Genomic DNA, 15,390 nt, shown 5'->3' on the forward strand with positions numbered 1-15,390 from the left:
TCTGCTGCAGCATTTTATGCGCCTGAGGCATATACTGACTCGCAGCGTTGGCTTGGCACAGTCTCCGCTCCATAATATATACTCCGCATCTTGGCATAGAAGCGTCTGAGACGTCACAATGGTGATCATAATCCTCTTCCGGCTTGCACACTCGGTGGCTCGGGCTTTTGATCCCCGAAGAGGATGCCCTCCTCGTCGTGGAGTTTACGAAGTATCACGCGAACTGGGTCATCCAGGAAGGATTGACTGGTGTTGAAAGCGATTCACCATGACTGCGTTCTATGACAAACCACGCCGACTCAAGCAGTGTTATTGATGCCATGAATACGGCCACATCGGACCTCAGTGCGGTGCCGAATACCGCTACGGATATTGCGCGGGAAAGAAGGCATGGCAAAGGAGACCGATCCTCAGCCGGCACCGTCATGTGTGCTGTGCAAAGGACACACTGAATAGAGCATGCCTGTCTGCGCAGAAGGAAGGAAATGGCCAGGACAGAACAGGCCCGACAGAATCGACCTGTTTTTGACTACGAAACAGACGACACCGGAAGGTCGATAATAGGTGCCAGTACAAGAACACAGGAGCATGTCACGATACGTTCAAGAAGCCCGATTGGAATACAGGAGAACACTAGCACACTTGGGAGTTCTTAGATGAGCATGGCCTCCAGCCAACTGCGCCCATACAATCTCAGGAAGGCTGTCCGACCATCCACGCGGTTGACTGGACAGGACTGGCAGACGGCACATAAGAGGCGACGTGCTCTTGCCGAAAGCTCAGCAAACACTAGAAGAAGGAAGGTGATGACGCAACCAGATGAATTAACTCCAGGGAGAAATATGCTGCCGATCTCAAACTTCCTTGAAGCCATGCGCCTTCTTATCGACAATGAACAGGAAAAGTACATTATCAAAACTTCCAATCAATCTAAATCGACCCGGTATGGATTACGTATACGAAAATCTATGCGTACCAGATCGGGCCTCAGTTCACAACACTCAGGAATCAACCCGTAAACCAGAAGGGGAGCTAAAGTTACTAAAGCCACTATGTAGTGAGAATCCCAATTCATACTCGGGTAGACCTTGTAGTAATAATACCTGGGCACTCGTATTTAGTCTTTCTCCCCGTTGCTTTTCTCACCCTTCCGATCGTAGAACCACGGCGGCGTGCAGAGTGATTTTAACACATCTGTATCAAGGCGGGCAATGTTGACTTGGTAATCAGACGAATCTGCGTCTTTACTACTTAATTCAAAAGACTGTTGAACTAGAAGAGAACCGACTGCTAGAGCCGGGGTACTATACTTCACACATTAGGGACGGGTTAGGGTTTTATACCGTCCGTGACGTTGTCCCGGTGGCGATTGCCGACGGGTGGGTCGCAGTGTGCCGAAGTCGATGGCCAAGCAGAAGGGCTGTTCAATAGCTTCGGCAGCGATAACTCGGAAGAGCGTCCTGATGAATAGGTTTGTGTGATTCCTTTACTGATATCCATTCACGTCCATATTGCATGCATATTATACGTTCTGCCTTAACGAAGCGACTAAGGCTCCAAATAGCCATCACTTCGTGATTAGCAGCGCGCCCTTTCCTTGGCACCGACACTTAAAACGCGGCACAATATATGGAGTGGATCACAGCGACTCATGTAAATCACCAAAAAAGCCCGTTCCCGCGGGCTTCCTTTCCATTGGACAGGCTTTGCTCGGTATCTTCGTCAGTCCTTCTTTCGCCAGCCCCTATCTGTGCCCATCGATCGTTACCGACTATCGTCCTTCCTTTTCACCATGCTTTTGCCAGCTTGCTTGGTCTTGTGGTTGTGTGAGGGCTAGATGATCCTTGGGCCCCTGCTAGTCGTTGCTGTTAGGGAACTAAAGCTTCCTGGAAGGAATGCCGGTAGAAATCACGCCACTTCTCATCCCAGTCATCAGTCAAAAAGAACTGGAATTAATTGTCTGGGGAAAATATGGTACTGATCGCATAGAGATGTCCACAGGCACCGTCGGTCTTGGAGTAGAAATTCATTATGCTTCTGCCGGCTAGCCTTAAGTGCCCCTAATATCTAAACTTTCTATGAAATCTGCTTTCTGGAGCTGGCTTATGGACTATTTAAGATGGTTGAAAAGTATATTGCAAATCTTCAGGTCTAAATGCGATATTACATCACGAGACTTTGCAAGCTCGATGGTGTAAAGAAAGAATGACTCCGTGATTAAATACAAACAAGATGGTCGGTTTGGCGCCACTCTTTGTCACTTAGCAGCATCTCTTCGCAGTCATAATCCGGACAAAATGGAGCAAAAATAGAGTAGAGCCGCTTTGGCGCGGCGAAGTATCAGAGATGGTTTAGCTTGTTCTGTCCTATATGTACGGTATATTTAGATCAGATGATGATCTTTCCGTGTAAGAAAGTGGATTTCACGCCGAATATATAGTCTTCATCAACCAATATTCACAAATATAGCAATGAATTAAATTGCAGCTTCTTGATCTACTGAATACCTCCTTTTTCCATAATATATAGTGAAGAGAATCGCGTGACAAATATTGCCGTATTCCACCCACTGTGAAGCAAACAGTGATTGTTAACCGATGGTGACGTTGTATAACGATCACATTTATTCAATACCGATCCGCGCCCTTCGGCTGTTAGAGCCACTTCGTGAAACGCCGACCCTCTATGACTATGGTGTACTGGAACAAGATGACCGGCATGATTACCCTGGCGGGTTTATTAACGCCATCGCTATGTCAAGGATGCCCGGAAAACCTGCCACCGATTACCCAGATCTAAGTGATGTGGAAGGTGAAGGCCTCAAGCGGAAGGTGCTTCAAATTCTTGAGTAAGTCTTGCATTTTGTCCCACGGGCTCTATAGCTGCTAAGTTGATTAATCCTATAATATAGAGGCATTCGCCTCCTTGGCTGGGAGCTGTAGGATGGTGAACCCGGTAATATTGTCTATGACCGACTGACGGGGACTGTGTACGAGTTGGCCGCTCCTAGCTTTTAACTATTGTGCTGATATCTCTACAGTTCGATTACATGTATTGCCTATGGAGCAGACAAGCCCACCGATAGACCTACAACCGAAAGAGATGGCTTCCTCCGTATTCTTGGACAGAACTAGTGGTGGACGTGATTCTGCACCGCCATTTCCAAGGACGCAAAATGACATCGTAGTCTGTTAGGTGGATATATGGCTGTGGTGTGGCGGGTGGCCTTTATTTCTTTGGTTCATCAATTTACTACGAGGCGCTTAGAGTTGCCTGTGGTCGGGAGCAACTCCAAGCGCCTCAATCTATCACATCATGAACGAAAGCAAAAGACAAGTCCAGATGGCTTAGATATTATTTAAATATTATTGTGTGGGCTATCTGGCCCTCATATCTAATTCAACTCGTATTACTGCACTTGTCTACCTCATTAAACAAACGACATCGTGCAACACACGACAAAAATGGGCCTGAAATCCCCAATTCCGCTGAAAGATCTCAAATTCAACACACCGGTGCCATACACGCTACACGTAGACCGGGAATTGCTCCAATTGACAAAGCAAAAGCTAGCTCTCTCCCGATACCCCGAAGAACAGACAGATTTTGGGGAGAACAACTGGGCCCAAGGAGCCAAAGTCTCCCGCGTAAAACAGTTAGCAAAGTTCTGGAGAGACCACTATGACTGGGAGGCTGAAGAGGTGCGTTAATCTTCCTACTGTGCAAACAAGCTATAACTTACTAATTAAGAGCAACAGCGCCGCCTGAACGCTATCTTCAACCATTTCCTAGTCAAGATCGACGTCCCCGGCTACGGCCCCCTGGTGTTGCACTTCACCCACACCAAGTCTACCAGACCAAGTGCTATTCCGCTTCTATTCTCTCACGGCTGGCCCGGCTCCTTCGTGGAAGCCGTGCGCGTTGTACTCCCGCTGACTGAGCCCGAGGATGCAAAAGACCCAGCCTTCCACTTCATCGCCCCGTCAATCCCTGGGTTCGGTTTTTCACCCGCGCCCACCAAGTCCGGCGTCGGTCCCAACGTGGTTGCACGCGCATACAAGATCCTAATGACCGACGTGCTGGGGTACCCAAAGTTCGTGACCCAGGGCGGCGACTTCGGGTCCTTCATCACGCGTTCCATCGCCATCCAGTACCCCCAGGTCGTGCGCGCCCAGCACTTGAACATGTTCCCAGTCCCTCCTCATACGCTGTGGTCAGCACCGTGCGCCTATATACGCTGGTGCCTGTCAGCGCTGACATACTCGGAGTTCGAGCACGAGTCGTTACGGGTGCGCCGGAACTTCGAGCAGGATCAAAGTGGGTACCTCGAGGAGCAGAAGACCCGGCCGCAGACACTAGGGTTCGCGTTAGGAGACTCTCCTCTCGGGCTGCTCGCGTGGTTTGTGGAGAAGTTCCATGATTGGGGCGACGTGCATGATGCCTTGAGTGATACGGATATCATCACGTTGGTGATGATGCATTGGATCCAGGGCGCAACTCCTGGTCTGCGGTTTTATAGGGAAGCGTTTGGCCGTGGTATGCGTGAGGCTGAGAAGACTTTTGAGACGTATGTGTCAGTGCCTTGCGGGGTCAGTATGTATAAGAAAGAGCAGCTCCATGTAAGTCAAATATCCTGTGACATGTATCGGGTAAACGGAAGAGTGTGTACTCATGAATTTAAGTGTCCTCGCGACTGGGCCGCCCAGGTCGCCAACATCCATTACTGGCGGGAGTATGATCGAGGGGGTCATTTCTCGTCTCTCGAGAGGCCGGATCTGTTCGTGCACGATCTCCGCTCGTTCTTTTCCTCCCCTGTCGTTATGCAGGCATATGCTCGGTAGTCGAAGGTAGTGAAGGGATACACGAACTGCTCGGTCCCTATGTGATATAAGAAGAAGAGTTCTTTCCCATACAAGGTAATGCATTAAATATTCGCTGAACTACGTCACCAACTGGATATCTTCATAATGCATTCTATAGCTCCTGTTTCCCTAGTTAGAAGCCCCAGAGCTTCCTAAGATCGGCCGCTCGATCTGAAGTCTTCCAGCCTGTTTCATTCTCAATTCGAGCCAGATGTTTGAGTAGAAGTATCTTCTCCGTGGCATATTCTTCCTCCAGGTTGGAGCGAGCGTGATGAGACGGTATATTTTGTCTGATGATACTAATTCTTGACGACGGGGAAAAGCGCACTTGATCATCTGACGAATCTGGACAAGCCGATAAGGATGACGATTTGTTGGCGAATACTGCTCCTGCAATGTAAAGTGGCTGAAGCTGGTTGACCCAGTTCGCACTAAATGTATCAGCCGAAATTCCATATTACTTGTCTGTTATTTCTTTTGGAATAGTGAGTAGAAGTGGTATCCTTTGGAACCTACTGAGAAGAGTTTGACATAGATATGCCACAGAGTTCTCTCGCATGCCAAACAAGATCAACCTTAAAGCTGGTTAGCTTCAACTTCAATTGACTTCCTATAGCTCATATACGGTCCAAAGATAAGGTAATGTCAAATGACAACACCTACAGCATCCTTAACTGGAAAAGACGAAATCTCCGATTCGGGAAAAAGGCCGGTTTGTAAGAGTAGCATGCATCCGGTATGGTAAAAGGTATTGCCACAAACTAGGAAGGTTCAGGATAGAGCTAGATACGCAGGAAGCAAGCAACTTACTAGCCGAGGCACTTGTATATATCACAGCCGGAAACACGCTGGGGGGAATACAAGAGTCCCTCAGTAATGGGCACACCTCTTGGGGGCGAAGCCGGTACCATTTCTGGAGCTCCCCCCATAGTCTGGAGACCGAGACAGCAAGTGTAGACCCAGCTTTTTTTGTGCCAAACCCGGGTGCGGCTAACATATTGACAATCTGAGCAAATATAAAGATGGCAAGATTACAATAGTCATCCACGTCCCTTTTCGTGGCCAAGGATTCAATGGATGTATCATCCAACCAGAAGTCAGTTGGGATCAGTGTCGTCTTACCGCTGATAAAAGCTGCCCATACATCTACCAAAGTAATTAGTCATTGTCATAGACTGGGCTTCTATAAGCTGTACCAATTCGAGCAAATGCCCAGAAGCAGGATTTTACAATTCCCTGGCTCGAGCCATTCCACTTCTTTGCTAGAAAAAGGCCAGCGCATCCCTGTAAAAGTAATAAGCATGTGTATTAACATGAGACAAGCGGATGGCAGCTCCCGCAGACCTTCAAATGCCGCCGCCACTCATGGACGTCGGACGCCATCATTTCGTAAACGCACAACAGGGTACAGGTTGCGAGAACGGACGCATCCGCTTTTGCGGGGTCCTGCCGGAGAAGGTGTTGTATTGTAGATTGATATAGCTCTAGGGTGACTGGTCGCTGCACTTTCTCCACGTGGTCTAGCTGTCGGGAGGCGAGAGACATAGCAGCTGCTACAAAAGCTGTGGACTTCATCATCGAATGCAGGGATCTCATTGTGAAATGCATATTAGAGTCGGTTGTCTCACACCACGTTCCAGTCTCCTGTATGAATGAAGAAATCAAACGAGCTTTTTCCGTGCAAGTTACAGGCAGAAATGGCTCGGGCTGCGGGGATTCATCCCGAGAAACCGCCATACCAAGCGAGAACGGGGGAATATACGTCCCAGCCTCATGCGTCGCTATGCTGTGGGGCCGATAGTGATAGACATCGGATAATGGGGAGAATGCATATTCAAGGAACACGGGCTGGAGTGGCTCTGGGGTTTGTGTGTTGGGCTGGCATAACAGATGACCAATGCTAGAGTGTCCAGTACTCAACCCATCGTTCGTTCCCGAAGTACGAGACGTAGAAGATTCCTGTGAATGAAGATGAGAAGTATCTAGCGCGCTCGAACTGCCCTTAGAGCCACAACCAGATCTTTCTAACGCCGTTAGTGCGGTGGCATCATCTACGGCAGATTTGTCTCCATGAAACACGCCCTCGTTCTCTTCCTCATCTGCCCACGACCTGTCTGCCTCATGCGATTGGTCTAGGACAGAATCGGAAGTGTAAGTGTCGTTAGGGAAATGGTAGTCACGAATGATTGACTCTGACTCATCGATGATCTAGAGCAATAGGTCAGTACATGCACTGACCCTTAATCACTAAGTAGCATAATGTACCGTCGGAACGGCTCGTGCCTGAGACGGCAAAGAATCCCGTCGTCTTTCAATAGCACACAAGGTAGCAACGTCCTTATGAGATAAGCTGAGGTTACGTGAACGATGGAAAGAAGCCTTGAGTCCCCATCGGCAGGTCGTTCCCCGAGCCTGGCAGTTCCTACATTGTGGGCGGGCTCCATCGCCTGCAATGATATGCGTGAGCGGATAGGTGACTCCTTCGAAGATTCATGGTATTCTTACACTTCCGGCGACGGCTACGGCATTTCAGACTGGAAACTGTCAACTGCAGCCACTCATTAGATGGGGTTTCACTTTGGTCGCTTACCATCCCGATCTCGTCCGTTTCCACCGAATCTTAGTCTGACTCGCGGATGCATCACTGTCCGGCGCTTCCATATTCCATACAGGCTTCTAGGAAGGTCCTATGAAACGGTAGTTTTGCGAGAAGAGGCGACAACTGGGGTTGCGCTTTCTTCTTGGATGCCCACAGCTGAAATGATGAACTCGATTCTCCCCATCATCCATGATTAAGTCACAGAAAATGTAGACCAGAAGGCTGTGCTGATCCAAACGCACGATTGGGAAGAGGGTCGTAGTGTGGAGAATTTTCCCACAAGAAGGACCAATCACACGCTGCCAGTTTGTGGCGGAAAGGAAATGGCAACCGCAAGCGCCGCCAAGCAATTGGAACCGATTGTACTTCGAAGTCTACTACAGCAACTATAGGGTTACAACTATGTGCAAGTGTGATTCTACTACTTATCAACCGATATGCCTGCATATCCCACTAGTTCGATCGAGCATTTAAATAAAGCCCTCGGAATGCTCGAAATGCCTCTTGCTTACCGTCCAGAAGTTCCTCCCCTAGGTACGCACACTTGGAAGAATGGGTCAAAGTAAAGAAGTTATCATCATTGGAGCTGGCATTTCCGGCTTGGGAATGGCCATTCAGTTAAAACGACTACTTGGTCACGATAACTTCACCATCTACGAGAAATCAGACAATATTGGCGGAACATGGTGGCACAATCGCTACCCTGGATGTGCCTGCGATATCCCTAGTCATTTCTATTCTTACAGCTTTGCACTGAAATATGACTGGACTACGATGTTTCCTGGTCGTGATGAGCTCCATCAGTGTAGGTACCCCAATCTTCGTCAGATAGTGTCCCTGACTGATAGTGTCTAGACTTCTTCTCTGTTGCTGAAAAGTACGACATACTCCCCCACTGCCGGTTCAACGCCATGTGCGTTAGTCTAGTCTGGGATAATCTGCGTTCTCTATGGAACTGCACCTTCCAAGACACTATCTCTGGAGAAACATTCAAGAAAGAGGCCCCTGTTGTGGTCAGCGCTATTGGAACGCTTGACCGGCCTTACATTCCGAATATCGAAGGGTCAGAGTCGTTCCAGGGTGAGGTCTTCCATAGTGCAAGGTGGAATGACTCCTTCAAACCTGAGGGGAAGAAGATTGTGGTCCTAGGAAATGGAGCCTCCGCTACTCAATTTGTTCCGGAGCTAGTTAAGGATGTTGGGCCCCAGGGATCAGTAACACAGTTTGTACGAAGTGCCCACTGGTGGACCAAACGAGTTAGTAATTCCTTTATAACATGTCATAGACCTATTCGCGATGCATCACTAAGCCGTTCAACGCAGGGTAATCCGAAATACTCGGAACGATTCAAGCTGGTTCTGAAGCATGTTCCCTTCGCAGCGAAGGTCTACCGTATCATACTCGCATGGCAACTAGAAAGAGTCTTTTCTTCATTTTACATGAACAGCAATGGCGCTGCTATGCGCCAAAAGATTCATGACGCTACCTACTCGTTCATTGAAAGTGACGCGCCGCCCCAGTACCACGAAATTCTCAAGCCAAGATACGAACCTGGATGCAAACGTCGGGTCAATACTGCTTCCTACATGGTTTGTCTACACTCGCCACAGATGATTCTGACCGATAATTCTGTGGTGAAGGTAGGACCGGACTACGTAGAGACCAAAAGTGGGGACCGTCATGTAGCCGATGCAATCATCTACGCAACGGGCTTCCAAACTCAGAAGTGGCTATTTCCCATGCAGATTAAAGGGATTAACGGCCAGGATTTGCACCAAGTCTGGGATGCTGCCAGCGGCGCTGAGGCGTACAAAGGCACTGTGGTGAGCGGGTTTCCCAATTTCTTCATTCTATATGGTCCAAATGCCGCAACTGGTCAACACTCTGTTATCTTTCATTCGGAATGTCAGATTAACTATTCGTGTCGTCTTCTTCGGCCTGTTTTGAAGGGCAAGGCCGACTCGATTATGGTCAAACTTGAAGCGCAACAACAAGACCTATCTTGGGTCCATGACAAGTTGAAGCATCTTGTGTTCAACAGCGGCTGCCAGAGTTGGTGAATGGATCCAGTCACCAAGAAGAATACCTTCATTTACCCCGATCCTATGTACAAGTATTGGCTTCGTACGATTTTTCCGTCGTGGTCTGACTTCGATATACGGAAGGACGGGAAAAGGCACAGCAGCTGCGGCGGGATGCTCTCCATGGGAGTGTTTATACTGGGTCTGGCAGCCGTTACTATCACTAATTCTACAGATATCCAAAAGCTGATAGGGAAGGCCTCTAACTGGCTACTGGCCAATGTTCATTGGTCTTGACAGCACGCGCCGCAGGATCAGCATCGTCTGTCTGACTTAAATCAATGATCTCATCTTGTGTCTAGTCACAGTCATTTAACGATTAATAAGTTGTGGATTGCAGCGTTTGCTTTTATTTCTGGTCTCATTCTTTTACGACAGTTAGGGCTTGTACTGTCGTAGAATATAGAACCCTTTAGTCCCTAGCATATATTCCATCGCAATTCTATTGAAATTGACACACTCTAAGCCCGTTTTTAATTGGTCCAGGATCCTGTAAATGGATTCGCAGTGTTTTTGCCAATCATGTAATTTCCTGTAAAGTACTGATGCCGGGTTGGTCATGGGTATTAGAGAGATGGTGGCAGAATCCGTGGTGGCTCAAATCTGCCTACAGAGGATTATGCAGAAGACCGATGAGACTAAATATCTTGGCCATATTCCGCGACTGTGCAGCTAGTTCGATCATAATGGTCCGTAACAGGTTAAACCTTTCAGCCTTTCATATTTGAAGTTGAACAGAAGGATGTAATTATGACTTGGACCCTCTGGTCAAAACAATGACAATCCAGAAAAAGAATGAGATTGACTCTTGCTATCTATTGCGAACACATTTTAGAAGAGACTTGAAGTAATCCGCCAAGCCAGGCTTCCTCCTTGTATACCTAAAGTTTAAAGATAGAGAGGGGCCTGGCGAGAAGGGCATCTTTTAATGGTCAGTCAATTCATTACTCAATTTTTTACGTTACTACAGCAAATGTCGATATTTCCTTAAGTAAATCCAAAGATTGGGCGGAACGTCTTGTTTTTAAGCGAGATATTACTTAAATCTTGTAAATTAAGATGGAGCCTACTAAGAGCATATGCCAACGGGTACTCGTTATCCATGAGATTGGGTATATTTAGCGTCAATGTCTTGCGAGACAGAAAAAATAAATTAAAACTTAGAGACGCAAGAGTATATCCCATTTGATAAGTTGTCCGTTTTGTAAGATACATGTATTTCCGCCTAGTCAATGTTCCCTGCTTAAGAAAAACAGCACCATTTAGAATGTTTCGTCCTCTTTGGTGTCTTGTTATTTGGATGGTCGCTGTCCTGATTCTTAGTCCTCACAACCTCCTGGGTCATATGGTTCTGGTTTGTATCATATCGGTGAGTTGTATTCCAACCTATGCTATTCTGAGGTGGAATATTCTGGTTCATAGCACGATGTATCACTGTATCCTGGCGATAACGAACCATCGGATGCTCATCCAGGCTGAGGAAGTGTATAAGTTCTGGATCTAGCCCATCAAGGCTTACTTTATATGGAGTCGTAACAATCTGGTCGACAACATGCGAGCTGATTCCATCAGTGCTTATATTATCGTCGGTACTTATATCATCTGAATTCATGCCCCTCTGGTGTGCAATTTGTTGGCTCATGTAATTCTGGCTTGCACTCTCGTGGTGTTCAATACCCAAACTCATGCCATCCTGATCCCTCACATTAAGATACATGTTAGGATCTTGTTCCAAGAATTCGTCGATTTCGCGCCATTTCCCCTCCGAAATGTGAACGGCCTTCTCTCGCACGTTTTTATTACAAGCATCATCGTTCTTGAGACGATTAATTGTATCTCGAACCCAATGGTGACAATTTGACAGTTTTCCTCTAGGATCCTCACGAATGATCTCTAGCAAACGGTTCATATTACCAACCTGGCTAATTGCAAACTTGTCAATGGATTCATTTTCAGGCAGGATAACCAATCGTTCGTGGACTGGGTGATCTGGTCTTTTGTAGCAAGGAGAATCTTTCGGAGGAGGAAGGCCTTCATCCAGCTTGGATTCGATCCCACAGCAAGCATGAAAGCGCCTTGAGCGTTGTAGTGGGGACCCATAACTGGCTTCGATGAGGAAAGTCCAGTGGATTCTACACATGGAGATATGATGATTAGCATATTTTGGAAGGCCTGGAAAGAAAAGCTGTGCATATCGTTCGGGTTCTTACTCTTCTGGCATATAGTAGATACCTATGAACAGCCCATACACATGTGAAGCATCCATTGTACCTTAGGGCTTTGTGATACCTATCGGATATCTCTTAATGTGGGTGTGCTAGATAATTGATCGTCTTCAGGAATATAAAAATGTGTAATCAAGATCACGCTGGTGATGAAGATCCACTGCCAACTGTTGCCGAATGCATCTACTTATATAATGGATAAAGAAAGGAAAGATATTCCCGTGCCGCAAATGATAATATCTCATTTACCCTGTCGACCCTTTGATACTACTCAAGTGATATCCTTATTATTGTCAGGTTGGCCCAAAGGCTACGTATGTCCCATATTCGTCTTCACAGAAAGAATAATGACCGACCCCGCCATCCGGGTAGAATACTGTTCAAAATGAATAATCACTTATCCTGATAGAAAGGAAGACCTAAGAAGGAAATTTGCATTGGTGGGGATTTTGATGCATATAATCAGTCTCGAGTCTGAAAGCGGACTGTGGATATAACACAAAGGGACCATTGCTCAGATTCTGAGACAATGGTTCTCCAGTAGGAAAGTGTATCACTTCTTAATGCTGTATGTGTAACTTGAGGGTGCTTGATCTCAGATGAAAGAGTTTCCTGATTGTCATTCGTATCAAAGGGAGCCGTACGTGCCATTTTATCCTTAGGACACTTCAGGCCAGAGTAGGTAATTATTCATTTCATTTCTACCCTTTCGGTATTATAACACAGACGTTTAGCCGAAGCTTATAGCTTTATGTACCGATAAGTCATCCGGGATTGTTGGAGTCTTGTACTTGGCTAGCTACCCAGTTGCCTAGGAGAGATGTGTGTTGCGATCCAGCTGCTTTGGAGCTTAAATTGAGCGGGCGAAAAAAGCGGTATACCGTATAGTAGATATTTCAAGTGATGGTACGCGTTCTGCCAAGTATTGCGAGACTTGTAACCCCACTATTGTATCATTATTGTTGAGGACCATAGTAGGCCAGGCTGTTCAGCTGGCTTGTGTGATCTGCAGTCAGCTGAAAACCCCGCTATCCAGCTCATACTGACCCACTTGGTGATATCCAGGTGAACTCTCAGCTCAGCTCGGAAAGGACAGACTATTCTCTGCTGTCTGGTTATAAATATCCCTCTCTTACCTCCTCAATCCTCTATCTTCGTTCAACTCACTGCCACTTGTTCCTCCTACCTACCAAACACAACCCACCAAAACCGACCCTTCAATATGCCTTTCATTCCTATCCCTGAGTATGTCCTCTTCATTAATAACGCAAACCATCTCTGTGAGACTAATACAATATCCTAGGCCCGGGTTTTACGAGCACGTCATCAACAGACCCCCGCCCACCGTCGTCCATTTCTGGGACTCAGCAGCAGGTCCACCTACCCAAGAATTCCAAATCTTGGAGTCGGGAAACCACCCTGCTAGCGATCGTGAGACATTCGGGGTTGATGTTTCCCAATTCCCTGTTCCAAACGCCCCGAGCGACGTGCCTGTGACGATCCTCTTCAGTGGAGGCCAACAGTTGGACACTGCCAACGGTGGAGATATTGGCAAATTCTTCCATCTTCTTGAGCAAGCTGAGTGAGGGCTTTGAAATCATAAAGCGGCGGCCTTACCATGAATGATGCATATAACATGTTAGGGCACCGGGCCGTATGGACCCGGAGAGGGTTAAAAAGGACCTCACATGTTGTATCTAGCTTCTTTCCCCAGGGATCAGTCTTGTAGCCAATCCAGTTGTCATCTTTGATCCAATATACCTTATCTAGTCGACAGGCTGACACACCCTGCGTTGTATGTCGTAACCAGTATGACCATTATCGAAGATAAAGGTTTATTTTCTGTTTATTCAATATTCTCTGGGTGTGGAAATATGGCTGGACTTCGCTGGACTCAGCTGGGGGTTGAATTGATCCCCGTAGCCCCACCCATGACGTACCCTCCAGATCTGCTAGCCAGTACCGTATCTGATATCGATCTCAGCCTTTTCAACGCTAAGATGGGACTATTAAGGGACAGATTCTTGACGCGGTACGTGTTCTGCCAGGTGTTGCGAGACTTTTGACCCACTATTGTACTTATTATAAACAGCCTTTACATTTCTCAAAAGGACTAGTGAATGTGTAATTTTTATTTCTTCAGTCCATACTTTTCTTGCCCTCTTTACTAATCAGTATTCTGCCTCTCAGATAAGCCCGCTTCTATGGATAGCTACCCGGAGTCCAAACCATACTTAATAACCACGGGGGTGCGCGCTCCGGGGGGGTCAGGATTTAGTGGCTGGGGGTCAGGGTGGGGCGGAAAAGGCAGCTCCTAGGGGGTCAGGGTGGATCTGACCCCCAAACACTAAATCCTGACCCCCTTGGAGCTGGGACCCCATAACCACGCCCTGTTGGTGGTTGCCTCTGAGATTTGTCATCCACGCCGAACATTTTATGGTTGTCAAAATTTTGTGCCCCTCATATACTACAAAATATTAAACTTTGGCCATCAAGGCACTTTGGCGGAGTGGTTAACGCGATGCCCTGCTATACAGTATCTGTATATCGGTCTAGGCATTCCCTTCGGGGGCGTGAGTTCGAATCTCACAGGTGTCGATTTTTTTGGCCCCCTTCCTTCTTCTGTCCCGCTTCAAGGAAGGTTATTCAAGGCATCTTCTCGCTCAAGTACATGCTCACGGAGTCTTGGTGCCTGACCTATTTGTTCTCTCGCAAGACCTTCGCGCAAGATGTGAAATGTCAAGGTATCCGGTATGTAGCGTATCCGGGATATTTGCGAAGTTGATTTGAATATCATTATCTATCCCCTTGTGAGGAGTGCCGGCACATCTGGCTCCCAGTGTGTCTTTTATAAACTCAATCCAACACGATAGTGTTGGAAGTACCGAGCACTATATTGGAGTCATGGCGTTGCCCCAGTTTAGCACGAAGGGGGACGTGTATTACTAGTCCCGATGTATCCGATAAATGTAAATCCCCATATCTACAGCGATAGATAAGTTAGTATCTGGGTCTACCGTCACACTGTAATCGTCTATGAATGCGTTACCGAGTCACCGGGTAAGGAGGAGTATCTCCTGCCAACAGGGGTGTAATGGCAGGCCTTTCCAGTTCTATAATAGACGAGTCATTTAGATCTCTCTTTCGTATATTCCATTTTTGCTCGTGAGAAGTGAGACACGCGGTAATAGCTCGCGAGCTATATGCTTTCGGATCTTACTTCTCTATAGAATCGTATTAGATACTTCGATATAGAAGCATAATATAGCATTGAGAGGTTTATATGATGCAAATTGCTTCTTCAACAAGGGCAGTGCAACAATCCAGTACTATCGCTGTCAAGCTCCATGATTGCTGTGTTGGATAAGTTGCTGTGATCCTATCACGACATTACTCTCTGAGCCACATTCTTCATGAAGATTGGCTGCTGTGAGTTGTGGACATATTGAGGCTCAGATTACTTCTCTTTATATACCTACTGAAGGGATTAGTAATCAGGACTATGTCGACTTACTACTATAAATTGTTAATGGTTGCAGCTCTGTAAAGTATAGACTTGGACAACGTGGGACTGTCCAGGTAGTGCAGACGGAGATTTTGAGTAGCCGCTAAAAGCGGCAGCA

The 15,390-nt window shown here is 47.0% G+C and overlaps 4 protein-coding genes and 1 non-coding gene across 5 annotated transcripts; all 5 read left to right on the top strand.

The window, feature by feature from the left end:
• Positions 1 to 662: 662 nt before the first annotated feature.
• On the top strand, positions 663 to 1,019 carry AO090003001299 (uncharacterized protein; the record flags this gene model as incomplete). Its single annotated transcript, XM_023235262.1, has 2 exons — positions 663 to 943; positions 980 to 1,019. The coding sequence occupies 2 exons, from the start codon at positions 663 to 665 to the stop codon at positions 1,017 to 1,019; spliced, it is 321 nt and encodes a 106-aa protein (XP_023090298.1).
• A 2,445-nt stretch (positions 1,020 to 3,464) lies between these two features.
• On the top strand, positions 3,465 to 4,841 carry AO090003001300 (epoxide hydrolase family protein; the record flags this gene model as incomplete). The annotated part of the gene is made up of 3 exons (XM_001820313.1): positions 3,465 to 3,701; positions 3,759 to 4,619; positions 4,683 to 4,841. The coding sequence occupies 3 exons, from the start codon at positions 3,465 to 3,467 to the stop codon at positions 4,839 to 4,841; spliced, it is 1,257 nt and encodes a 418-aa protein (XP_001820365.1).
• Positions 4,842 to 8,013: 3,172 nt separating this feature from the next.
• On the top strand, positions 8,014 to 11,403 carry AO090003001301 (flavin-containing monooxygenase; the record flags this gene model as incomplete). The annotated part of the gene is made up of 3 exons (XM_023235264.1): positions 8,014 to 8,266; positions 8,317 to 9,517; positions 11,265 to 11,403. The coding sequence occupies 3 exons, from the start codon at positions 8,014 to 8,016 to the stop codon at positions 11,401 to 11,403; spliced, it is 1,593 nt and encodes a 530-aa protein (XP_023090299.1).
• Positions 11,404 to 12,989: 1,586 nt separating this feature from the next.
• AO090003001302 (uncharacterized protein) lies at positions 12,990 to 13,353 on the top strand (the record flags this gene model as incomplete). Its single annotated transcript, XM_001820315.3, has 2 exons — positions 12,990 to 13,012; positions 13,071 to 13,353. 2 exons carry the CDS (start codon positions 12,990 to 12,992, stop codon positions 13,351 to 13,353), a joined length of 306 nt encoding a protein of 101 aa, XP_001820367.1.
• Positions 13,354 to 14,262: 909 nt separating this feature from the next.
• AO090003t00015 lies at positions 14,263 to 14,365 on the top strand. Its single transcript has one exon. It is a non-coding gene; the product is annotated as a tRNA-Ser (tRNA).
• Positions 14,366 to 15,390: the final 1,025 nt, after the last annotated feature.

Source organism: Aspergillus oryzae, chromosome 2 (genome assembly GCF_000184455.2).
Source record: "Aspergillus oryzae RIB40 DNA, chromosome 2".
NCBI classification, from domain to species: domain Eukaryota; kingdom Fungi; phylum Ascomycota; class Eurotiomycetes; order Eurotiales; family Aspergillaceae; genus Aspergillus; species Aspergillus oryzae.